Raw genomic sequence first — 24845 nt, 5'->3', positions numbered from 1 at the left:
GATTGGAACGTTCTCTGAGAACCTTTGTCACCACTGTGAGTTTCCAAGCTGCATTTGCTTTCTTCCCTTCCTGAGTCCTGTCTTGAGATTCTTGGAGCTCTCTGCTGGGCCTCCTGGCTCTGCTTGAGAACGTGGCAGTCATTCGCGTCCTTTGGAACGTGCTGGAGTCACATGGACTGGCTGTTTTGTCTTGGGTGGGGAGATGAGTGGCTGATTCTGGCCAGAGAGCTGTGAGTGGAGGTGCCTGGCACTGCTTCCAGGCCAGAGCCTTGCCCTGCCTGGGTGAGACCCTCCAGCGTTCCCTTTCCTCGGGGTACAGGGACTCTCAGTGTCAGAAACAAAGGTGCTTCTTGTCTTGTCTTGCGGTGCCGAAGCGGTTTCCATGAGAAGAGTCCCCTGCAATGGACATGGAGGGCAAATGAGAACTAAACCTTTGTGGTTTGCAGCCCTTGTGATATGGGGCTTATTTGTTACTGGGCATTTCTTATCCTGTCCTGACTGATACAGGTTTCCACTGGGGTTCCCGAACTTGATGATTTGCTTTAGGGTGCTGGGAGTGCTGGAAATATGGTTGATTTTTTTTTTCCTGGAAAGAATATTAAATAAAGATACAGGTGTGTGCCCACTATTGGCTGTGAGGAAATTGAGGCTCAGAGTACTTAGGTGACTTCCCTAAGGGCACACAGCTTGTCGGCATCGGGCATTCATGCCTCAGATATGCTCCTTCCTTCCTCGGGCTTTGCTTTTGAAGAATGAATTCTCTTTAACAGGGCCTTCGAGGACCAGGACAGTAACGCTGGGCTCTGGAGTATAAAACAATAGGGATTGGTGGGGACTACAGAGAATGTTCTCAAAGCATTAAAATTCGGCTTTTTGCCTACCGGTTTTGGCATCTCAGTCTGTGCCTTCTAATGACGTCGCAAGCTTCCAAGGCCGCTTTCTCTGGCTGCTACTGTGCGTTCACTCTGAGTGTCTCTTTCTGATGTCGTGCCCTCGAGTTTGAACCTTGAACTTCTTAGTGAAATTCTCACATGCTTATTCGTTTGTATCCTGCAACTGCCTGATAAGGTCCTCTACAGTTAGGATGGGGACTGGCCCTAGCCTCCTAGTACTCTAGACCCAGAGGGACTTTATGAGTAACCTGATTCCACCTTCTTTCACAGAGGGGGACGCTGAGCTCAGAGAGGGAAAGCAACTTACCCAAGGACACACTGCTGTTTCTTCATCAAAGAATCACTGATTGCAAGTGAAGGAAGTCACCGTTTGAGTGGATGTAGGAGGTTTTTGGAAATAGAATGGAGAGTAGCCAGGAGGGACACAAATGTGATATCCCTAAAAACAGGTTAACTGGGCCTTCCCTGGTGGTCCAGTGGCTAGGACTCCGTGTTCCCAATGCGGGGGGCCCGGGTTCAATCCCTGGTCAGGGAGCTAGATCCCACAAGCCACCACCTGGCACAACCAAAAAATTTTAAAATATTTTTTTTAAATGTTAACTTTTTTCCTTAGAAGACATTTACTGTAGACTTACTATGTGCTGAGCAGGTGCTTGATCATTTAAAATAATCTTAACGAAAAAATTAATAATAATCTTGATGGGTTTAACAATTTAAATCTCCTTGCAGATAGTTTAGTTCTTATCATGCTTAGCGTCCCAACCCCAGGCCCTAGGCTTTGGCCATAACAGAAATTAAGTACTGAATTTAATTGCCTTTATCCCTCTTCTACCAGTGGTAATCATTAATAATGGTAAGAATGTTAGTGCAGCTCAGGCGGTTAAGAACACAGTTCAGGGCTGAAATGCCTGGGCTGTGTCACTTCCTGTTACCTCCTCTTACAGATCTTATCCGCTCATCCTACATGGGACGTGGTTAGCATAATGCTTGGCACACAGTCAGCCCTTAGTAAATGTTAATATTTATTGGGCCTCCTGTCCCATCTGGGAGCTGAAGCGACTAAGGCTCGGTGAATCCAGCCATGGCCAGTGTCTGTGCGGGCTTGCTGGGGCTGCAGGACTGCAACACAGCACGGGCAAATCCATTCTGCCCACTCCCCGTGTGCTATGGAAAAGAATTTTGCACCCCAAACTGCAAAATTGCCATTTAAAGCAGCCATGTCTGCTCACAGGCAACTCTGGAGAATCATTTCAGCCTGAGCTACTGCTCCAGCTGTGGCTGCTCATCTCAAGGGACCAGAGGCAGTGAGTGGATGGAGTAGGGGGCGGGGCTCCCCCTGGCTGGCACAGGGTGGGCCAAGCTGGGATGATGCCTGTGTAGTTCATTCAGTACCAGTTTCCTCATCTGTAAAATGGGAAGTCCACCACAGGGCCCCTGGCACTCCCCTGGAATGCCCTCCCTGCTTCTGCATCTCAGCACCTGTTCCTGCAAGGCCCCCTCTTCAGCAAAGAAGTCATTCATTCATTTCCTCACTCACTCATTCATCAGGAAGCTATTGAACCCCTAACCATGCCCGACACCCGCTGAGGTCGTCCTCACCTCTCACAGAAGGAATCTCTTCCCTCTTGATGTTGCCCCAGCTCTCATCCCAAATATTTCATCCATCCTTCCTTAGAAGCTGACCTTCCTGCCTGGTGCTCTGCACACCTGGCTAATCTCCCTCCTTATGTAGACAAAACATTACAAAAAAGCTTTATCGAGATATAATGTACATCCAGGAAAATGCACAGACTGTAAATGTACAGCTTGAGGAATTTCTGGAAATGGAACACAACCAGACCAAGAAGGAGGACCTGTACTGGCCCTCCAGTAGCTCCCGTGTGCCCCCTTCCAGCCCTGCCTCCCCCAAAGAGCAAGCACTGCCCTTGCCTTCAGACCCTTAGAGCGATTGTGTCACTGAGGCCATGCAAAGAGGGGATGGGTATCTTTGTGCCTCCTGGCCTGCCCAGCGCCATACCTGGCATTGCAGAATTAGCAAATCGACGGATAGATCCAGTAATGCGGAGGTGAGAATAGTGATGATATGACTGTAATAATGGCCGACGGTTGTTGCATTTTACCAGCCCCTTCTCATCAGCGCTTTACCGGCTGCCTTGTCCGGTCCTACTGAGATTCCAAGAGGTCAGTGACTCGCCCAAGGTCAGTCAGACAGTGAGTGGCGGTCACTGTGACCTGGGTCTGTCCAGCCCGAATCTGGAGCTGGCACTCAGAACCTCACTTCCTGCTGCTTTACAGCCCTGGGCAGTCCTTTCTCTGCTGGGCCAGCTGGACACAGGCTCAGCAGGCGACAGAGCTGAGTTGTCCTTGGTGAGCGAGCCTGCGGTTGCTCGCCACCCCTGCCCACCCGCCGGGCGCCCCATTCCTCCCGGGCTGCACAGAGCCTTCTGTGCGCCTCTCCAAAGGACAGGGCATATTTCTTCCCGAGCCTCTTAAGACCCAGCCCGCACTGGAGGGCTTCATCATTATGCAAATGAGCTGGATTGGCTCTGCTCCTGCAGAGGACTCGGGGGGGGGGGGGGGGGGGGGGGGGGTGGCAGAAGGACGGGGCTGCCTCTGGAGCGTGGGGTTGAGCCTCAGATTAGGCCAGTAGATGGGTGGGGGGCAGGGAGGGTGGGCATAGAGACAGAGATGGTGCCAATGCTTTGCCACCCTGGGGAGGCTGGCGACACAGTGTGGGGAGCGGGTTTCAGGCTGGGCGAGACCCACCTTCCAGCCTTGTTGCCGAAGATGCAACCAAAGAAAGACATTCTTTTTGGATTTCCTCTTTGTGTATTGAGCCCTTTTATGATTCATCAGTAAGTAAATATCAGCTGAGGGGTGATTTGTTTCTAACAAGCTTATAAAATACTGGCGTCGTTTGTGGGCTTATTGGAGTGCTGGTTATAAACACTCCCCCATGCCCACTCCTCTTTGTCAAATTAGCATTCAAAATACAAATATTGGATCTTTGGATCACTTTCTGCTGTCTCTTTGGAAGCTGGCGGGATGGGAAGGGGCGGCCATAGGACCGTGGCCTCGGACGGGGTGCATTTGGAACTCGGAGGGTTGAGGGCTGAGGGGAGGCCCCTGCCAGGCCCTCCAGAGGGTGGGGCGCAAGGCTCTGCGAGCCCAGCTGCTCCTTTAGCCCTTCTCTTTGCCAAGTTTTCTCTGACCCGGCTCGTCCCGGCCCCCCGGAGCCTGTCATCCTCAATCTCACGGAGGGTGCAGATCTGGGCAGGCTGCATCTGGCCTGACAAGCCTTTGGAGCTGCCGCCTCCCCTTCGGGCTGGGCCCAGCCTAGACCCAGACTGAGGCAGCCACAGCGAAGAATTGCTGACCGTTCGTGGGGGGCCGCCACATGCCACCTCCTCATGAGAGGTCAGGAGGCCCCGGCGTCTCTCGCACACTTGGAACGTCACTTCCCATCTTCCCACACCTCCCGGCTTCCGGTTTTGTGGTCGTGAGTCATACCCAGTACGTGGCCCTGACCTCCGAGGCCTGGAGGCTGCAACATACCTTTGGCCAGCTCACCTTTGGCGTGATGTGCTCTGTGGGGATGGAGGGGCGCTCACGCTTGTCAAAGCGCCTTCACGGCCATGGGAAGGAGCTGGTGCTCCTGAGAGTCCAGGGGATGTGTGCAGAACTCTGTAGATGCCTCTGCGGCTCTGTTCCCATTATACAGATGGGAAGACTGGAGCATAGATAGGTGACTTGCCAGGACCCCGTGGCAAAGCCTGGGCTTGGAAAGTGGCCTGCCTTCCCCATTTGACAGATCTTGGAGCCAAGCCTAGCCGAGAGGGTCTGATTTGCCCCCAGGGAAGCGGGGACCAGGCAGGAACCAGCAGGCAGTGAGAAGCTGCCTGAGTGAGGGTGGGGCTGCTGCCCTGAGTCCCTGAGGGAAGAAACCACAGACCAGGACTTGAGTGGGGCCGTGGAAATCTCCGGCCCACCTCAGCTCATAAATGGGGACCCAGGGGCCAGAGAGGGGACGCTGTCGTTGCCACCGTTGTCTTAATTGTTAATTGGTATAGTTTAAAATTTTTTTAATTATATTTATCACAAGAGCTGTTCATGCTCATTGCAGAAAAACTAGATTGACCCTCCGTATCTATGGGTTCCATGGATTCAGTCAACTGGGGATCAAAAATAACTGAGGGGAAAAATTTGAAGGCTCCAGAAAGCAAGACCTGAATGTGTTGGGCACCAGCAGCTATTAATGCTGACACATACATGGCCCCTCACAGGCATGTGGGCTTCCTGCTTTTCTCAGCTCTGGACTAGGAAAAGGGAGCCATCGGAGGGAGGCTCAGACAGGCCAGGCACTGTCCTGTTGGAGACGTGCTCTTGATTTTGGGACCGGAATTCAAGGTACTTGGCTACACTCCAGCTTATGGTTTCAAAATTGTTGTTGGAGTTGGGCCTCTGTACCTTCACGGTGTGATTAAAGGGTGAGGTGAAGGCAGATATATCGGCTTTGGATTTCTTGTCTCTCCCCCCATTCCCAGATTCTGAGGTTAACATTGTGGGTGGAATTAGGGCTGTGGCCTTTACTGTAGTGGGAGGTTCTGTACTGAGATCTCCTTTAATTTGTGGGAACTGGAAATGGGTTCTGGATTGGTGTGTGTGTCTCCAAGCCCAGTGGGGATGGAGGTGTCATCTTCCCAGACCAAGCCTTTCAATGGCAGGGGCATCCTGTGTTCTCACACCGAGCCTCTGCCCTCTGGTGGAATGGCTCCTGCATCCTGGGTGCTGGGTTGGCGAGGCTGTGACGTCACCCGTGGGGAAGATCCAGGGCTCTGGTACCGGCCTGCTGGGCCGTGGGACATCTGACTCCTGCCGGCTCCTCCAGCTACAGAGGCCGCCAACCATCTGTCTCCCCTAGAACTCCTCTGCCCCCACCCCAGGGGTCCTCTTTAGGACCCGAGTTGGAGTGTTTTCAGGGTTTCTGGGTGACTGCATCATCACGTGCGCCAGGTCCCTTTACCAGACCTCCCAAGCTCCTCACCCCTAAGCCAACCTGGGGGCCAAAGAGCGTGTCTCATTGACCTGTAACCCCAGTGCCTCACCCAGCACCTGATACAGTCAACAATAGCGATGGTGGGTGGTAATAATAATGATGACACTGGCGCTCTGAGGCCCCTTCACCATGACAGCAGCCTAGTGAGGTCAGTACTGTGATGATCCCCCTTTCACAGGTGGGATGACAGTGGCTCAGGGAAGTTTGATCATCATCCAAGTCCCCACAGCTGGTAGGAGGCAGCTGGGGTGTTTGAACCCTGACTCTGAAGCTAGACTTCTCTCCAGGCTCTGTGCTGGCTGAGGGCACCAAGGTGGCAAGTCAGGGCTGTGTCCAGCCCCAAGAACAACATTCTGCTTAGGGTGGGGGTGGGGGTCAGAGGGCAGACTGGGTCCTGCTCTGTCACCATGCAGATACTTGGGGAACTGGATCCTAGGCACGTGGAGGGCATCTGTGGGCCCAGGGCCACGTGTCTGAGCTCCAACATCTGGGATGGCATTGAGCACTCAAACCCCTAGCCTGCAAGCTCCAGTGCAAGCTTTGCAGCCTCCAGAGCCCTGGGGGCGGGGGCAGTACTAATCTATCAACCAACTGAAGTATTAGCATTAATCCGGCACCTGATGTTTGGCCCAATAGAAACAAGCCGACAAGTAAAAGAATTACTGTTTTCATCCACAGAGAATTTATTGGCCAGAACTTTGGGTTGCAAGTGACAAGAAGTCAAGTTAGCTTAAGCAAAATGAATTTTTGGAAAGACCGTTTTTTTATTTGACAAAACTATGGATGAGGTTTGGTGCAAGTGGAACCAGAGACTCAAAGGCCAGCGTAGACTTGCTCTTGGAAAATCGTGGTTGGAAGGACAGAGACAAAGCACAGGGAACTGTTTGAATAAAGGTGCAGAGTCAGACATGAGCCAGGCCGCGAGGGTGAGGAGGCCCGTGGGGCAGAGGGGTGGGTGTGGCTGAAAGTTGGGCGCTGGTTAGGTGGGCTGTCTCCTGGGCTGTCATGCTTTCCCCGGGGAGAAAGGGAGCCACCGCAGGCTCTCGCGGAAGGGCGTGAAGTGATGGCCATCGAGCCTGGGGAGGATTATCCAGTCACTGTGTGTGGGGTGGGATCAAGCTGGGAGAGACTGGGGCAGGCCTGGTGAACTAGGGCAGGGGCAGGGAGCAAAGGGTGAATTGCCAGGCGTTGATGTGCTTTTTTTCTTTTTTTACGAGTGTGTCTATGAAGCTGTCTTTTCCAAGAAGCAAAAAGGCTAGACGCCAGCCAGAGCCGTTCGGAGGGGCGTTCTCCTGCCGAGGTGCGTGGGCCTCGGGCTGCCTGCCTCTCATCACGGCTTAATGGCAGCTGTTCCGCTTGCTGGGCCAGCGAGGAGAGTGGAGGGCTGCATGGGGGCGGCCCCCACCCCCGCTCCCCTACCTCTCAGCAGCTCTCGTGCTTCCTCCGCCCACACAGGCTGCCCCCCGCCCCGTCCCCTGCTCTTCTGATGCGGGGGCATCAGGCGCTGTCAGTTAACTGCCCTCTGGGGCTCGGGGTGGTGGGTGGGATGGGAGCAGACCCCGGGCTTCGGAGGCCTGGTGGGCTGGGGAAGGCACGGCCAGGTGGTGAGCAGAGGCAGACTGGCTGGCCCCTGGGAGCTGGGCCGTGGCTTGTAAGCTGCCTAAAGATGTCGGACCCCCATCTGGTCTCGGGGTGCTGGCCCCAAACCATCCCAGATAACCGTGTGGGAGACTCGGCGCTGGGAGCTGAAGAAAGCCGCGTTAATGTCAAATGTGAGCCTGGAGGATCCAGTAGGCCTCGTTTAGGCTCTGTCTGGGTCTGCTGGAGAGAGAAAGAAAGGCAGGGGTGCCGTGCTCGCCGTCAGCAAGGTGCTGTTTTGGTGTTGACGGTTGAAGAGAGGGAGCGGGGAGGAGAGTGGGCCGGAGGGAAGTCCCACCTAAGAGAAGCAGGCCAGGCTGCGACTCCAAGCTCAGCCATCTCCTGGGGCTTCTCAGCCCGACTGAAGGCAGGACTGCTCCTCCAGCATGGCTCAGCGCTGGTATGATATAGGATCATGTGACGAGGTGAAGAATGGATTGTCCTTTTGAATGCAATCATTTATTCCACGTGGCCTTTGAACGTCCAGTTTACATTTTACTCGGGTCACGGCAGAAACCCGGTTCTTCAGGATGCCGCCTGTAGGAGCAGAAGCAGGAGACCACACAGCACTGGGTTGGGGATTACAGTCTCAGGCAGTCACTTCCTCCCTGAGCAGCAGGGCTGAGCCAGTGTAAAGGTGAGAAGTCCCTGTATCAGGCATTCAGGTGTCCTCTGTCGACTGACATTCTCTGGTCTCTTGGGGGGACACAGGGAGATGTAGGGAGCAGGGGGTGCAGGTTGCTCAGTGGTGGGATGCCAGATGGGCCTCTGATGAGCTAGTGACCCCTGGTTAGTGACCTGCCTCACAACCTATGGGTCCAAAGTTACCCACTTATCTGGGTTGTGCCCTTCAGGGAAACCTCGTGACTCTGTCTCAAAGTTTCCTGTGTTCACTGTATTCTTATCTCAAACGTTCCTGCCTTCACTAGCTTCTTATCTGCCCCAGGGAACCTGACCACGTAATTATCAAGTGGAGGTTTAAGTTGGAAGGTCAGAGAAGGAGCGTTTGCTGTGCAGGGCAATCGTAATAAACGCTGTCAGGCAAAAGGGACGAGGCATTCTTCACAACATTTGCGAACGCATACATCACAACTCAATGAATATCTATCAAGCTTCTGCTGTGTGCCACACACTTGTCGATTCTGGAACTACAGTGTCGAACAAGACAGAGAGCCCCTGCCCTCGCCCCGCTTGCCATCTGCACAGCGCTGGCCAGTAGTAGCCGCTGACCACATGGCTGCTGAGCACTGGAACTGCAGAAGTGAATTTTTAATTTTATGTGACTTTAGATTTAAATAGCCTCTTGTGCCTAGTAACGGCCGTTTTAGACACCTCGCATCTAGCAGGTGCATACTTTTGAAAACTTTGCAATAGCCATCAGTCGTTACTTTCTACTCTTGTCACTTTTTTTTTTTTTTCCACCCAGGATATTGCTGAGGATGAGAGATGCCTGGCTAATACGGTCAGAGGGGAGGAAGTGGTGAATTGCAGTTTCCAGGCTGAACACTAGGTCTTCTTGCTTTACGTATGAGGAGCTGCAGGGGCAGGTCCGTGTCTACCTGGATGGAAAACTTTTTAAAAAGTGGCAATACCTGCCTTCTGCACGGGTGCCCTGGGTTTGTGCGCACGTGTGTAGCTGTCTGGTTTTTTGACGCATTGCTGTTGTTCATTTTTAAAAAATGATCTCGGTAGGGGAAAAAACGATGTCAGCCACAGAGGAAACCCTTGTTGTGGAAGCATGGGTAATTCATGTGTCCCTGGCAGGGTTGGTGACAATAAGGGTTTTGCAGCCTGCCTGTCACGTTAATTGTATGTTATTAGAGGCCATTAATCTGAGGATTATTAGCATGATGGATTTTTAAGCAGTTGCCTTGTTGTGGAAAATTTGAATCTGAAGATCAGGGATATACATCAATAGGTGTTTTTTGTGTTAAGAAGAATAAGCTATTTGTTTTTAACCCAGTGGGTCCCTGGGGAATGTAGCCAAATCTTCACTTTCTGAGCATCTTGGTCTTTTGCAGGTAGGGGCAGGGTGTGAGACGGGCCATGGAATGTCATCATCGATAGGATGTTTCAAGCCCTTAAAGTCTCAAGTTCTAGAAGTTTGGATTCTTTAGAACTCCAAGAGTTCTCTTTCCCTTGAGTTCTCATTAGTCTGTGGTTGATTTAATCATTCACTGTTATATTGGCTTTCTTTCCTTATAGTATCCTTCCCTGGTGGCTCAGACAGTGAAAAGAATTCGCCTGCAATGCAGGAGATCCAGGTTCGATCCCTGGGTCAGGAAGATCCCCTGGAGAAGGTATTGGCTACCCACTCCAGTATTCTTGCCTGGACAGTCCCATGGACAGAGGAGCCTGGCAGGCTACAGTCCATGGGGTTGCAAAGAGTTGGACACAACTAACACTTTTCACTGCTTCACTTTTTTTCCCTTAAAGTAGCTGAGATCACCTGGTCTCTTGGAGGACCTGTCCAGGGCCTGGTTGGTGACTTTTCTTTTGCCAAAGAAGTTTGCAAGCAGAGCCAGTTTACAAAGGTGGTGCGTTTTCTCATTAACCATCCAGGGCTAGGTTCCCTAGCAGCTTGGAAGCAGATCCTAGCCCTGGAAGGTGCCTCCTTTCATCGAGGATACGGTCCAGCTGGGCCAGGCTCTGTTTGAGATTCTTGCTTGGAGCGATGGGGCCCTTGGGGAGCTCTCTGCAGGAGCCCAGCTATGAGGAAGGTCTGACCATTCCGTGAGGAGGGGGTCACCTGAACCTGAGTCATGTCCTTGTCTCAGGCTCTGCTTTGACCTCCATAGATATCCCATTGAGTTTTAAAACAAAGGAACTAGGAGAAGAACCAGGAAGAAATATAAAACTCTGGTAGCAGGAGCATTCGAGGGGTGGCGAGGTGAACTCCTATGGCTGGAAGCAGGAAGCTGCAGTGAGCCACAGTTGAACAGAAGGGTTTGAGTCTGAACACAGCTTTTGCAGTCACAAATATGGGGGGTGGTGTGGAGGCGGAAGAGGATAGAGACAACGAAAATTGGTCCAGAGCTATTTTGTGGGTGGATATAACATAGACTGCATACCTGCTATTTGCCAGGTGCTCCAGGGATGGGGGAGCCTGATGGGCTGCCATCTATGGGGTCGCACAGAGTCAGACATGACTGAAGCGACTTAGCAGCAACAGCAGCAGCAGCAATGGCTCTGTAAAGATTCAGTGGAGGTGGATTCCTCTGCCCCACTGACCCTGGCAGAGGGGTTGTGTTATAGGACCTTGGGCGTAGAGTTTCAGGGTCAAATCAAATGGGAAAGACCCATAGCAGTGATAGTAGGTAGCGCTGGCAGTGATGTTATAATCCTGCTCCTTCTTTAGTCTTTATAGCAGCCCTGTGAGGGAGGCAACTTTCTCCCCATTTCACAGATGGGGAGACTAAGTCCTGGAGGGAATGTGCTCAGCCCAGAGTCACCCCGTGGGTCTGAGGGGAGCCAGGAATATCCTCCAAGCTGCCTCATTTGCAACTGTGTTCCCCCTGCCCCAAAAGAAGAGCACCTTGATGAAACAAGGGTGGGTCAGAGGAAGTCAGCTCAAGTGTCCTGTGGGCTGTGTTGGGAAATCTCAAGGGCAGTTTACCCAGAATCATGCTCAGGCTTAGCTGACCCCGAGCTAAGATCCATCTGACCTGGCTCCTGGGAGCAGTCGGTCAGTGGAACCATCTGGAGTCTTCTGATTTGAGCTTTGGAGGAGGAGAGAGTGAGTGAGCTCTTGCAATGTGGGATAGCAGTGTCCTGGAGACGAGCCCTGGCCAGATGGCCGTCTTGCCACGGGAACCCTGGGGTGGATGTACGGGCGACTGAGCCAGCCAGTCTGTCCGGGGCGTGGGCGAGGAGGGAGGGCCTGCAGTTGTCCCGCCTCAGCCTATTTTCCCCAGACCCCATGTCGACACCTCCCCTAGGTGCAGAGAGCAATGGACAACTACCCAGTATCCCCGTCCAGCCTTGAGGCTGGAAACACGCCTCCTCTGACCCTGGAATAAAGCCAGGCAGCCTAGTGACCTAGCCAGGCTGAAATGACACGCCTGAGTAGCAAATGAGAGGAGAAATCTCGGAGTCCCACTCCTTTGGTGGACTTTTACTGGATGGCAAGAGGGCCCAACGCTTCCAGCGCGGATGATGTGCAGCACTAAGGAGGGTAACCCTTTCCACCAGCGTCTGCCTGCCAGCGTGCGGACAGAGGTTCCTTCTGCCAAGATGAGGAATTCAGCCTCCCCTTTTTCTGCCATCCAGTAGCCTCCGTGTGGACATGCCACATTGGTTTATTGTGGCGTCAGCATCCTTGTCGAAGGGGGATGTTGGTGGGTACCTGGGTAAATAAGTATAAATAGTTTTCTTTCTGATATGTGACCGGATTATTTTCCAGTTGATTTCAAGCCTTGGCCCCAAGTGGCCCACAGATCAAAAAAAGATAAGGGTCAGTTACAAGGTTGAGCTCATTCTCGGTCGCCATGGCAACTGACCTCAGGCAACCCTCAGAGGACTACACCCAGCTCCCCAGGTGATATTTTTACTGTCCACGCCATCAATCCCAAGCCTTTCAAAACTCAGACTGCCTAATTGTCTGGGCTCTGTTTTGAAGAGGCTCTGGGTCCCCCGTGGGGCCCCAATTCAGGCTGCCAGAGCTCATTTATAAGCCTTTCTGAAACACGGGGGACTGTGGGATGGGTCCCTCCTGGCCAGAGAGGCCTGGGAAGGTGCTCCTGAGGGGAGGAGGAAGGGCACAGCCCATCCTCCAGGATTAATTAAGAAAATGGGGGCCCAAAATGGGGGCAGTGGTGGTGGGGCATGCCTTCATGCCTTCAAGCCCTGGCTGCATGTTCTGGAGTGATGGGAGGTGCTGGGCAGCCCCGAGCACCCTGGCACTGGGGAATCTGCAGCCATGGGGGTGCTGAGGTAGCCTGGGGTCTGTCAGCCACCCACCCACCCCAGAGTCTTCCCTCCAAATTCACCCTCATCGTTTTCATCCCAGTCATGATAACAGGAAAGTGTTTCCCATTGTTGAGGATTTCTCAGCCTTCTGAAAAGCGTGGGCCAAAAGCAACTTTGGAAAACCTTCCTCCTTTTTAGAGATCCGCAATATACCATTCTGGTGAGAGCTGCAGCGCGATGCTTACGAACCTACAGCTTCATGACAACAGGGTTCCAAGGAGTCAATCCTCAGAAACCCTGTCATAGAGCTCAGAGTTCCTTAAACTTGAATGCACACTCAGATCATTGGGGTGCTTTTAAAATGCAGGTTTTCATTCTGCACGTCTTGGGGTGGGGGCTGAGATTCTGCATTTCTGACCAGCTCCCAGGTGATGCCAGGACCGCACCTTGCCCAGCAGGGATGTAGATCCTCCTGGGCAGTCAGGACCTAGGGGGCTGGGGATCCCAAGTTCAGCCCATGACCCTGCTTACAGGGTCCCGGATTTCTGCCTGGCCGCTGGTGAAGGAGCCCCGCTGGGACCTGTTTCCTCCTTTGCCCCTTGTCAAGCCCAGCCCAGATGTCACCCTTCCCCTTTCCCGTCGGCTTACCTCAGTTCATTTCTTGTGGTATTTAATGACTCATCAATAGATAAACAGCCTGATCTGGCTGCCCTGATATCATTATCTGCCTGCCCTCTTCTCTTCTTGCCAAAAGGTCTTTGTTCTTTATAGAGAACAAAGGATGGAATTCCCCATCAGCCCGTGTTTCTATTACCTGTTTGGTGTCTATTTCCGGTTAGTTATTTATGGGGGTGGCATCAGTGGGGTCCTCTCCCAGGGTCCTCCTCTTGCCTTCTCACTGGCCTGGCTGAGTGCTGGGCTCTGTGCCCCTCCCCTTCCTTATCGCCGTGTGCCCTGCATGGGACTGAGCCTGGGCCCCGGGACCTCAGGGGTCTTTACTGCAGCTGATCCTTGGGGTGGGCCTGGTGCTGTGGGATTGAAGTCTGGTGAAGTTCATTACCCCAGCTGGTGACAGAGGATTTCAGTTCAGCCAAGCAGCCCGTGCACACTCTGCAGCTCCTTCCGTTTGCAGGGATGCTGTGGCAGGGACAATGCCAAAGCCCAGGGCTGGCCCAGACTGTGTCACTGTGGGCCCTGCCTCCTCGCCTCACCTGGGAAAAGTCCCCAGTGCTCCTGTCACCTGGAGCTGGCACCGGCACCAACAAGGGGGCCCGCCCAGCTCGATCATGGAAACATGGGGGGTGGGTCTGTCTGCTCTCCTTCTTACCGGAAGTTTTGGGGTGATCGAGGAACATAGAGTAGCTTGCTGGGTCCCAGGTCTCAAGTCCCGAGGCCTGTTTGGTATTTTCTAAAACCAGAGAGGGCTGCTTGTGGTGACCAGCATGGGTCCCCACCCCCGCCTCCCTCTGCCACCTCCCTGGGAAGGCCCTGCCCTCTAAGCTTCCTTTCCTCTTCTGTCTGTTGAGGGACCCCCTTGGTGCCCACAATCCTGGACCAGGCCATCTTCGGAGGATCCAAAAAGCAAGTTCCTGAAGGCAAGAACAGCTTTTATAAGCCATCAGTCCTGAGAGTTTGGGGGGAACCATCGGTGTCTGGTAACTGGCATTTACCAGCCCTCCCACCCCATTGTCTAAGCACTGTAGTAAGTGCCTTATGGAAATCATTAATTCCCTATTTACTGAGCACCTACTAGGTACCGGTCCCCGTCCTAGGCACTGGTGACAGCAATGAGCAAAGTAACCTGCGTGGAGCTTATATTATTCTCTGTGTGTGTGTGTGTCTGTGTTTGTGTTTTGTGTGTGTGTGTGTGTGTGAAAAATAGTCAGTGAATTAAAAAAAACACACACACAATCAACTCTGTACTATGCCAGATGGTGGTAAGCACTCTCAAGGAAATTCAAGGTGATTAAGGTGTTAGAAAGGATGGGTTGCATGTGCTGTTTTGGGGTGGGGGTCTGGGTAGGCCTCTTGGAGGCGGCATCGTTTGAGCAGACCCCTGGATGCAGTGAGGGGAGGGGGATGAGGAGATGGTCTCGGGGGAGGGTCTCAGTGAGGGCAGAGGTCTTGTGGCAGAACAAGCCTGCTTGGCCACCTTCCCAAAACCCTGGGATGATTCTTCCCCTTTTCTAGCAAAAGTAGCTGAAGCTCAGAGAGGTTCGTGAACTTATCCGAGTACACATAGAGCAAGTGAGTGATGAAATGGGATTCAAACCCAAGTGTTCCTGGTTGTAACTTTTGTGTCCTTCATCACTGCTTCCTGAATGGAGACGTCTTTTTATGTGCCCTGTCCAAACAGGCAGCAGTCACTGGTTCTCTTCCTGGAGAGGTATATGCATGAACATTCCTGCTTTCATGGTGGCTTTTCCAACTGGGGTCCCTGCTTAGAGAAGGGCCAGGCAGGGCCCACGGCTCTGGCCGGAACAGGTCACACTCAGTGCGTTGTAATCCAAGAACAATGCCCTGTCCCCTCCCCACTGCAGCCGGCTGCCCCTCCCTCCCAGGCAGCAAATTATGGCCTCCGAGTGTGTGCCCAGGCCTGCCTTTGACTTCAGTGGGGCCCACCTGAGCTTCACCTTCAGGATTCTGATAATCAGCTCTCTCTCCTCCTGGCTTCCCCCAAGACCTGTATGGAAATAAGTATGTGTCTGCCAGGGATCAAATGCTTTTGGAGACAAAAGTCGGTACCGAGGACATTACAGGGAGCTATCATCTCGGCACGATGCTCTTCCACAAAGCCCTCAGCTCCTCTTTTGGGCTGACACACTTTCAGCCTGAAAGGTTCCAGCAGGCTGACTTGGTTTTAAGCAAAAGCACATCCTATTATTTTTTTGAGAAATGAAGTGTAAAATTAACACTTATTATTCCTGAGCAGAGGGAAAAAAAAAATAGAAGGGAGAGAGGGACTCTGGGATTTTCGTGCTTGTCGGCTTGTTTGTTTGGCAGTTTGGGTTTTTCTTTCTTTCTTTTTTTTTTTAATCATAATAAATCAATAGATTTGCCTGCACCAGCCCTGACTTAGGGGGACTGGGAGACAAGAGCCAGTACGGTGAGCAGGTGAAATCTGCATTTCACTTTACAAATGAGTAGGGCTGCATAATGCACCTGAGTTGCGTGGGTCTCTCTTATGGATGTCGCTCATGTGTTCTTAAAAAAAAAAAAAAGAGGGAGTGATTGTGCATCTTCACTCACAAAATCCTCCAGCCCCACGCCGGGGGCAGAGGGGCCCGCGGGCTCCCAGACAGCGTTGTCATTCTGCTCCGAGGTATCGCCGAGCCTGTGTGATCTTGTATAATTCAGGGAAGTTAACTCTCTGAGTGTGCCTCTATCTGCGGACCCCGCAACTTGGGATGGAATGAGAGGTTGCCAGCACCGGTAGGGGTGAGAGGGATGTGGCAATGAATTCTTTCTGTTGCTGTGGACTGGATGGTATTAGGTCATAGGCATGCAAAGGGGTGTTTGCACAGTAACTAGGGCAGCCCCCCAGGCCCCCCACCTTCTCTTGGATGGTTTTACAGGCAGAGGTACACGTAATGGACACCCCTGGGAGCACCTCCAGCCCCTGCCGGTGGGGAGAGGGTCTTCTCCTTCGGAAGAAGATTTACAGATCAGAAGGTGGGAGAGATTCCTAGGTCTATGGGAAGCCTTCATTCAAGCTTTATTATTTCTCCCCCACTTTTTACTTTTTGCTTGTTTTATCTGCCTTCTCCTGTCTCCCAGGTTGGACACTTTAGCACGTTAGATGGGGAGCGAGGAAAGGGAACAACCCTCCTCAACTTGTCTACCGACTCTTTATCTCATTATCCCGGAATCTCACATGGGCGATGGTTTGGGGCTGCGATTTGCTCAGATGGTGGCTGTTCAGGCCCTGGAACCGGCTTGCAGCTCCAGGACTGCCTGACTGTGCACATGTTTATGAACGTGGGTGCAGGCTATAGCTGCGTCTGGGAATCGGGGGACCAGCTGATGAATTGCTCGGCGCTCAGAGAACGGAAAGTGACTGTCAGACATGATTTCTCTGATTTATAAGTTGCGGGAGCCTTCTTTGTCCTCTCGCTATTTGTGTATCAGATGGGCAGGTCTCCATTCACAGCCAAGTGGATAAAGGCCCCCACTCGGCAGAGAACTGTAAATCCTCCTTTGCTGTCTCAGCCCAGGGAGCCCACTCTGGCCAGGGCATCTCTCGTCCCTGAGTATTTTCTGAGCCCCTCCTTCAGGCCTATGTGTAGCCTGATGCTTTGGGGACCAGAGGAGAAGACATTATCTGTGCCCATAGCCTCGTTGCCTGGAGAAGGAAATGGCAACCCACTCCAGTGTTCTTGCCTGGAGAATCCCAGGGACGGGGGAGTCTGGTGGGCTGCCATCTATGGGGTCGAACGGAGTCGGACACGACTGAAGTGACTTAGCAGCAGCAGCAGCAGCAGCAGCCTCGTTGCCAGGATCAGGAAGACTCTTAAGATGTGTCAGATGAACCTTGCCTGTGCCCAGGAAGGGCCACCTGTGTGAGCTGGCATAGTCGAGAGGCTGCCTGGAGGTGATGGGCAGGTGGGATATGCACGAATAGGGAGGGCTTTGTATCCTGTTCAGAGTACCACCCCTAGCTAGCTGTGTTACCTCAGCAAATGGTCTCATTCTCTGAACCCATTTTTTTCTTGCCTAGAAATTTTGCCAACAAGCAGGGTGATTTCTGAGATTCAGTTGGTTATAAACCTAAACTTCAGTTAACTGCAATTTAAGAAAAAAAAAAACCTCTACACAGCCATCATTTTCACATAACCTCTGCCTCATTAATGTGCAGGCGATGTCCGCATCCTAACAGGGAGAGCGTGTATAAGGGTGCTATCTCTCATTCATTCATTCACTCATTCACTCATTCCCTACTCTGCGCCAGGCTCTGAGAAGCATTGTTTGTGCGGGGCGGGGGTGCACTGGGGGGTCTTCTGAGGCAGTCCCCCACACTGGAGGCCATCTCTAATTATGATGAGAAGTTCCCCGAGGGAAGTGGCGGACGTGCGTGGGGCCTGTGCGGCGAGCGTGCTGAGCCTGCCCTGTGTCCCCAAACTTGTCAATGAATTCCTTTTCCGCCGGTATAAATGGAAGATCAGCTTGAGTCTCTGTCGGGTGCATGTGGCCTAGTTGCCGGGGCTCCAGGGGCAGGACAAACACCCGGTAGATTGCAGCCAGTGGGCTATGTGGGGCAGGCCCACCTGCGCACGCACGTGTGTGTTTGCCTCTGCCGTGGGGTGCCTCGGGGGGGTGGTGGGGGACGGCTGGGCCAGAGGGATGCTTGCTGTCCCCGCCAGCCCCTGCCAGGGCCTGGGGGACCCAGGGACTCGCCAGGAGCCTCAGCCCATCTGTGACTGTACCTTGCCACTGGCAGAGCCCCTCTGCTACCTAATTCTTGCCTTTGAGGGCAGATCGCAGCACCTGGCACCTTTGGTGAGGCTGGTTCCCAGGGGGAGCCCGAGGGGGAGCCTGTGTCCTTGGCTGTCCCAGATAATACTCTCCTCCTTACCCGCACGCTTGGCAACAAACACCTTATTGAGTGCTTGCTGTGTGCCAGAGACCGGTCAAAACCCCTTTTCGTGTGTTAAAGGAGTATTAACTCGTTTAATTCTCACATCAGCTGTTAGAGGAAGGCTCTTTTGATGGGGGCGGGGACTGACTTTTTTTTTTTAAGAAATTTTTTCAAAGGTTTTTTAAAAGCAGTTTTTAAAAGTTATTTATTTGGCTGTGTCGTGTGTTAGTTGTGGCACTCGGGTCTTCATTGCGTCACGTGGGGTCTTTTGTTGTGACCCATGATGAGGCGTGTGGGCTCGGTAGTTTGGGCGAGTGGGGCTAGCTGCGCTCCAGCGTATGGGATCTTAGTTCCCCAACCAGGGATGGAACCCACGTCCCTCCGTACGGCAGTCAGGACTCTCAACCACTGAAACACCAGGGAAGTCCGCTAAAAAGCAGTTTTAGGTTTACAATAAAGTTGAAACTTATCCCTTCTATCCCACTGCCCCCCACGTGCATAGCCTCCCCCATTATCAACATCACTCACCAGGATGGTCCTTTTTTTTTGCAAAGGTGAACCTAAAGTGAAGCAATATAGTCACCTGAAGTCCGTAATTTTCCTTGGGGCTCACTCTTGGTGTTGTACGCTTTATGGGTTTGGATGCATGCACTCCAGCGTTCTTGCCTGGAGAATTCCAGGGACGGGGGAGCCTGGTGGGCTGCCGTCTATGGGGTCGCACAGAGTCGAACATGACTGAAGCGGCTTAGCAGCAGCGTATAGCTATTAGTATAATGTCACACAGAATATTTTCACTGGCCTAGAAGTCCTCGGTGCTCTGCCTATTCATCCACTTACTCACCCCCCAGTAAACACTGAGCTTTTTATTGCATACATGGTTTTTCCAGAATAGTTGGAATCATGCAGTATGTAGCGTTTTTCAGATTGGCTTCTTTCACTTAGTAATATACATTTGAGGTTCCTCACTGTCTTCTTTTTAGCACTGAATAACATTCCACTGTGGGCTTCCCTGGTGGCTCAAATAGTAAAGAAAGTGAAAGTGAAAGTCACTCAGTCGTGTCCGACTCTTTGCGACCCTATGGACTATACAGTCCATGGAATTCTCCAGGCCAAAGTACTGGAGTGGATAGCCTTTCCTTCCTTCCCAACCCAGGGATCGAATCCATTTGGTCTCCGATGGAGTTCAGTCCAGGTCTCCTGCGTTGCAGGCAGATTCTTTACCAGCTGAGCCACAGGGGAAGCCCAAGAATACTGGAGTGGGTAGCCTATCCCTTCTCCAGCGGATCTCCCAACCCAGGGATCGAACTGGGGTCTCCCACATTGCAGGCAGATTCTTTATCAATTGAGCTATGAGGGAAGCCTAGACAGTAAAGAAGCTGCCTGCAATGAAGGTGACCCAGGTTTGATCCCTGGGTTGGGAAGATCCCCTGGAGAAGGGCATGGCAACCTACTCCAGTATTCTTGCCTGAAGAATTCCTTGAACAGAGGAGCCTGGCGGGCTGCATTCCAAGGGGTGGCAAAAAGTCAGACACAACTGAGCAACCAACACACACACATACACACACACACACACACACACACACACACACACAATACTCCATTGTCTGGAATTGTCCCAGTTTATGAATCCACTCATCTACTGAAGGACATCTTGGTTCCTTCAAGGTTTGGCAATATTAAATAAAGCTACTGTAACGATCCGTGTACCAGTTTTTGTGTGAACTTAGGTTCTCAGCTGCTTTCAGTAAATACTAAGGAGTGAGATTACTAGATCATATGGTAAGAGTATGTTTAGTTTTATAAGAAGCTGCCAAGCAGTCTTGCAAAGACGCTATACTATTTTGCATCTCACCAGCAATCAATGGGCGGTCCTGTTGCTCTACCTCCTCACCAGCATTCGCTGTTGTCGGTCTTCTGGATTTTGGCCATTCTCATAGGTGTGCAGTGTTAAGGAGGACTGCTATTATTTTAGCAAAGAGGAAACTGAGGCCCAGACAGGTTACGTAACTTGTCCAAGGTCATGCAGTAAGTGGCAGAGTCAGACTCTAACCCTGGATGAGGTGACACTCAAGCTGGGGCGATTCCCCCACTGACCAGCAGGCCATGCTGGTCACAGGTGCACCCCACTCATCCTTGCCAGCCCTGTGAGGTGGGGACTCAGGTGGCCACCATCTACTGAGAGTGAACTGATGCCCAGATTATGTGGCTGGAAAAAGCAGCCAGGATTTGAACTCCATCCTGCTGGTTCCGGGCAGGGGCACCAGATCTCGGCTCTGCTGGCCTCGGGGCACGCTCCCTTCTCTGGGCGCCTTTGAGTGAAGGTTTGGGGTCATAGCAGCTCCCAGGTGAAGGGATGGAGCCATGTTCTGATCTGGAAGCAGCATGGAGTGTCTGCCCATTGTTTGCGAGCACTGGTTAGACCATCTGTTTCAAAATATTTAGAAGAGCACTTTCTTGTGTTTTTCAGTATCTTCCGGTGGCTGCCCAGACCTTTTAGAGTAGAATCCCTAAGCCCTCTAGTGTCCACCAAGGCCCTTCTTAAAGTGCATCCCTGGGTTACTACTGTCCCCGCCCCCTTGCTACCATCCAGGTGGCCCCACATGGACCCACATCAGGGCCTTGCTCTGACTCTCACCTCTGGAGCTCCATGCATTCCCTCCCCACTTCTTGACACTGAGTTACATGTTGATCATCTGTCTCCTCATCACTGGAATGGGGACAAGTGCATTATCCACTTATCTCCCCCACAGAATCCCCAGCTCAAAGTACCTGGCACACAGTACATGCTCGATAAATGGTCTGTTGGATTTTGAAAAATTCTAGCTGGACCCCCTCCTCCAAGCCGACCCCATCCCAGCCCCTATCCTCTATGATACAGTCTGAGACGCAAGCTGCTGCTCATGGCTCGCACACTGCGTGGCTAGACCAGCAAGAAGTCATAGCGAATGACACATCCAAGAGCCAGCTATTCAGGTCTGGCGGCCTCTGGAGGCTGGAGCACCTGGAGCTGGGGTGGGTCTCAGCATCCATGGCGCCCCTCCCTGGTCTCTGGTTCCAGTGGGTCATGGAGGGCTGACCTGGGGTGTCCTGGGGGCGGTGTGGCCTCCAGCAGGAGGATGTGGCCCACAGGGTTGCTGACCGGCCGTGGTTCTTCTTGCAGAGGAAGGCATCAACCATGAGTGTAAGCTGTGCAACCAGATGTTCGACTCCCCGGCCAAGCTCCTCTGTCACCTCATCGAGCACAGCTTTGAGGGCATGGGCGGCACCTTCAAATGCCCCGTGTGCTTCACAGGTAGGTATGCCCGGCGGGCAGCAGGTGGGGAGAGGGAAGGGACCCAGGAGCCCAGCCCTTCAAGCCCTGGCCTTCAGTGTCGGTTCCTGGCACAGTGTGGCTCCGGAGTTCATGGGGGGACACCCCGAGGGATCCACAGCCCTATGGCTGCAGGTGCCTCCTCTGTGCCCAGCTGACCTGGCCCTCCTGACCTCAGCCTCTGCGCTTTGGCAGCGTGATCTCCTAACCCTCCTCCCACCCTGCTGCTGCCAGGCATTCCGCCCCTGCCCCAGCCTTGCTCTTCTGCAGTGGGGGCTCCAGGCTCGTTTCTGAGCTGCGAGCTCTGTCCAGCACCAGTGGGGCTCTCCCTTCACCTCCCTCCTGCCCACCCCACCCCCTAGCTCCCTGGCCTGTCCTAGCCCCTGCTGCATCCGTGTTCCAGGCTGGAGGGGTCAAGGGCAGTTCTGCCAGCCAAACTCCCCAGCCCCCAGACTGGCTGCCGGCCCAGGCAAGCGGCTGCCCTGGCCCGAGGCGAGTCTCAGGGGCTCTGCCGGGCCCCCCTCCTGCCGCCCAGATGGCAGCCGGTGTGCGTGGGGGAGCCTGGCCTTCCCCTGCCTCCCCCCTGACATCTGTTGTCTGCCATGGCGGGAAGCCCACCCTGGGGAGGGCGCCTGGTGGGAGGGGATCTCTGAAGGGCTCACCTCCCAGACACACAGCTGCTTCAGGGCCACCTCCTGTGTACGCCCAGGGCCAGGACTGCCTCGTGGACTCCTGCTGTGAGAGGTGGGGGCTGTGACCTGTGGGAAGGGGCTCCGCTATTGGGAGGACCCCACACAATCACACCCCCCTGGGGTTCCCAGGAGTCTTGGCACACACTGGTGCCCCTTACCCCCGAATCCCTCAGTCTCAGAACCCCCCCACCCATCTGTTACCAACACACTCCATGAGCTGAATCGGGGCTGGCACCGAGGGGCCCCAGCTGCCAGGTCTGCCCACCCAGGACACGGGGCCCCCCCATGTAGGGATGTGAGGATGCTGACAGCCTCAGCAAGAATAGCGGTCCTGGTCCATTGAGCACCTCCCTGTGCCAGACACTGTGTTGAGTTTACTTAATACGGACCTCAGTTCTGCCATCTGCAGAGAGGGACCTTGGACAAGACGCTCAGCACTCCCAGTGCCACAGTTTTCCACCAAATGGGGGTAACTAACAGTGCCTGCCTTACAGGCCTGTGCTGTAGTCAGGGACTCCACACGTGGAAGGTAACCAGCAAACGGTGATGATGACAACGATGACATTCTTTGGGCTAATTAAGTGCCAGGCCATCTTCTAAGTGTTTTGCAAGGATTAAACCATTTGATCCTCCCAGCTACCCCAGTGAGCTGCCTACTTGAATGGTCCTCGTTTTTCAGATGAGGAAAAGAAGCCCAGAGAGGTTAAGTGACTTGTCCAATATTACACAGCCTGTGAGTGGCAGAGCTCAGCTTCACTGGCTTGAGCCCTCTCCAGTGGGTACCCGTGATGCTCCAGATAGCCCACAGGTTGGCCCCTGTGTCCATGCCTGGGTGGTCCCCACTTGCGAGTGGTGTGGGACAGCTGCTGTGGGTGGCCGGGCCGGTGTCCCCAGTGTCCCCTGACACCATGTCCATGTCCAGTCTTCGTCCAGGCCAACAAGTTGCAGCAGCACATCTTTGCTGTGCACGGGCAGGAAGACAAGATCTACGACTGCTCACAGTGCCCACAGAAGTTCTTCTTCCAGACCGAGCTGCAGGTGAGTGCCCTTGCCTGCTGCACACACCCCTCCTGGTGCTCTTTGGGGCCCCCACTGGCACTGAGGGTCTTGGGGTGAATCCACGATGGTGGGGTCTTGTACTCAGCCACAGCCTAACCGAAAAAGAACAGGCCCTCTGCACTTGTGTTTGGGGGTCTGGAGCCAGTGCTTGCCCTCCTGGCTGGCTGGTGGCGGGTGTGGCCTCCTGGCCTTGCTGGGCCAGCATTCTGAGCAGAGCTGGACTGAAGCTGCTGAGCCTGGAACTCGAGCCAGAGGCTTTTAACCTTTGTGTGTTTCTGTGGCAAATCCCCTGCCCTCTCGGGTTTCATTTCCCCACCGGTGTTCCGTGATGATGTTCCCTGAACGTTGGGTCTGTGGCTGGTGGCCCGTGTAGCTTGCATGGCTGAGTCCCGGGGGTGTGGGCATCCAGAAGCTGGATCTGGTGTCTTGGAACCTGCAGTGTGCTCAGGAAAGCCAGAAAAGTGAGCAGTGGATGCCGGGTTGAGCCCCAACTCAGAGAAAGGGATACTTGCCATGGGTCCCCGAGGCTGATGTGGCCCTCAAGTGTGGCACACAGCCCTCAGCTTCTTCAGCACCTGCCGCCCATCCATCCAGGGTCTATAGTAGCTGAGAGGGTGGCCTTGGGAAGGGAAGATGCTCTGGTGGCCCTTCCTGGATACCCACAGCCATTTCCCTCAGTGTCCTCTGGGACTCCTTCCCACGTGTTGCTGGTTTTTAAGGACCAAGATCTGTGTCCAGGTGAAACCACCTTCTCACCCACTGATTTTTGCAAGAAACTCTCATAACACCTGGGAGCCCATACGCCATCCCAGAAATACCAGACATACAGACACACACAGAGAAAAATCATATATACACCGTATAATAGCATCACACACACAAAGCACGTTTCTATACATACAGAAACATCATTTTCATTGGTTAACATCACAAATGCACCGCATCACACAACAGCATCATACCACACCCCAAAAGAAATAACACACAGGCGTCCACAGAAATACCACACGTACACACTGATGCGTGGAAATACCGCCTACTGGGGATAACACGGTTTTCAGGTGGGAGGCAGGTTAGGTTCTGCTGCAGTAACAAATATCCCCTAGCTCTGTCTTCAAGTAACAAAGATTTATTTGCTGCTCACATTACATATCCAGGCAGATGGCCTGGGAGGGACTCTGCTCACGGTAGTTAGTGACCTCAGCCCATGGCAGGTCCATCTCCTATCACGTTTGCATGGTCACTGAGGCAGGAGGGGAGGAGATGACAATTGGCAGGCCAGCTCTCAAAGCTTCACTGGGAAATGACTCACATCTCATTCACACATTGTCTTGACCAGATCCCATCACGTGCCCATGCCCAATTTCAAAGGAGCGAGGGAGGGAACCCCCAGTGTCTGTAAGAGGAGGGCTGGCTTCCTCATGCCCCCAAGGACTAGGGCACACCGAGGCCCACAGTATCTGCCTGCCCTACACACGCTGCCTGCACACTCATACAGATGGTGGTTCTGCACTCAGCAGCTACCCTCCCACCCCCACCCCAGGGGAGGGGGACAGGGCTGCGTCACGGCAGAGTCATCATGTTGCTGGAGCTTTTCTGGGGCTGAAGGGGTGCAGCCATGCCTGTTGCAGGGTGGCCCACTTCACCACGCTGCAGCCCTTGCACTCAGCCGGGCCCGGATAGGCCTATGTGGCTCCTGACAGCCATCGCCCAG

At 53.4% G+C, this 24845-nt stretch overlaps 1 protein-coding gene and 1 non-coding gene across 4 annotated transcripts in view; both read left to right on the top strand.

Moving 5' to 3' along the window:
• Positions 1-24845, top strand: part of ZNF423 (zinc finger protein 423) — a 345767-nt gene that overhangs the window by 290839 nt on the left and 30083 nt on the right. For all 3 annotated transcript variants that reach the window (XM_061387117.1, XM_061387119.1, XM_061387118.1), the window contains 2 exons: positions 21231-21362; positions 22995-23110. In XM_061387117.1, coding sequence (XP_061243101.1) covers positions 21231-21362; positions 22995-23110 — 248 coding nt within the window. The remainder of the gene's footprint in view (positions 1-21230; positions 21363-22994; positions 23111-24845) is intronic.
• Positions 1356-1428, top strand: TRNAG-CCC (transfer RNA glycine (anticodon CCC)). The gene has a single exon. It is a non-coding gene; the product is annotated as a tRNA-Gly (tRNA).

This window comes from Bos javanicus, chromosome 18 (assembly GCF_032452875.1).
Source record: "Bos javanicus breed banteng chromosome 18, ARS-OSU_banteng_1.0, whole genome shotgun sequence".
Classification (NCBI taxonomy): Eukaryota; Metazoa; Chordata; class Mammalia; order Artiodactyla; family Bovidae; genus Bos; species Bos javanicus.
The sequence above is the reverse complement of the archived record's forward strand: the minus strand, read 5'-3'. Positions and strand labels throughout refer to the sequence as shown.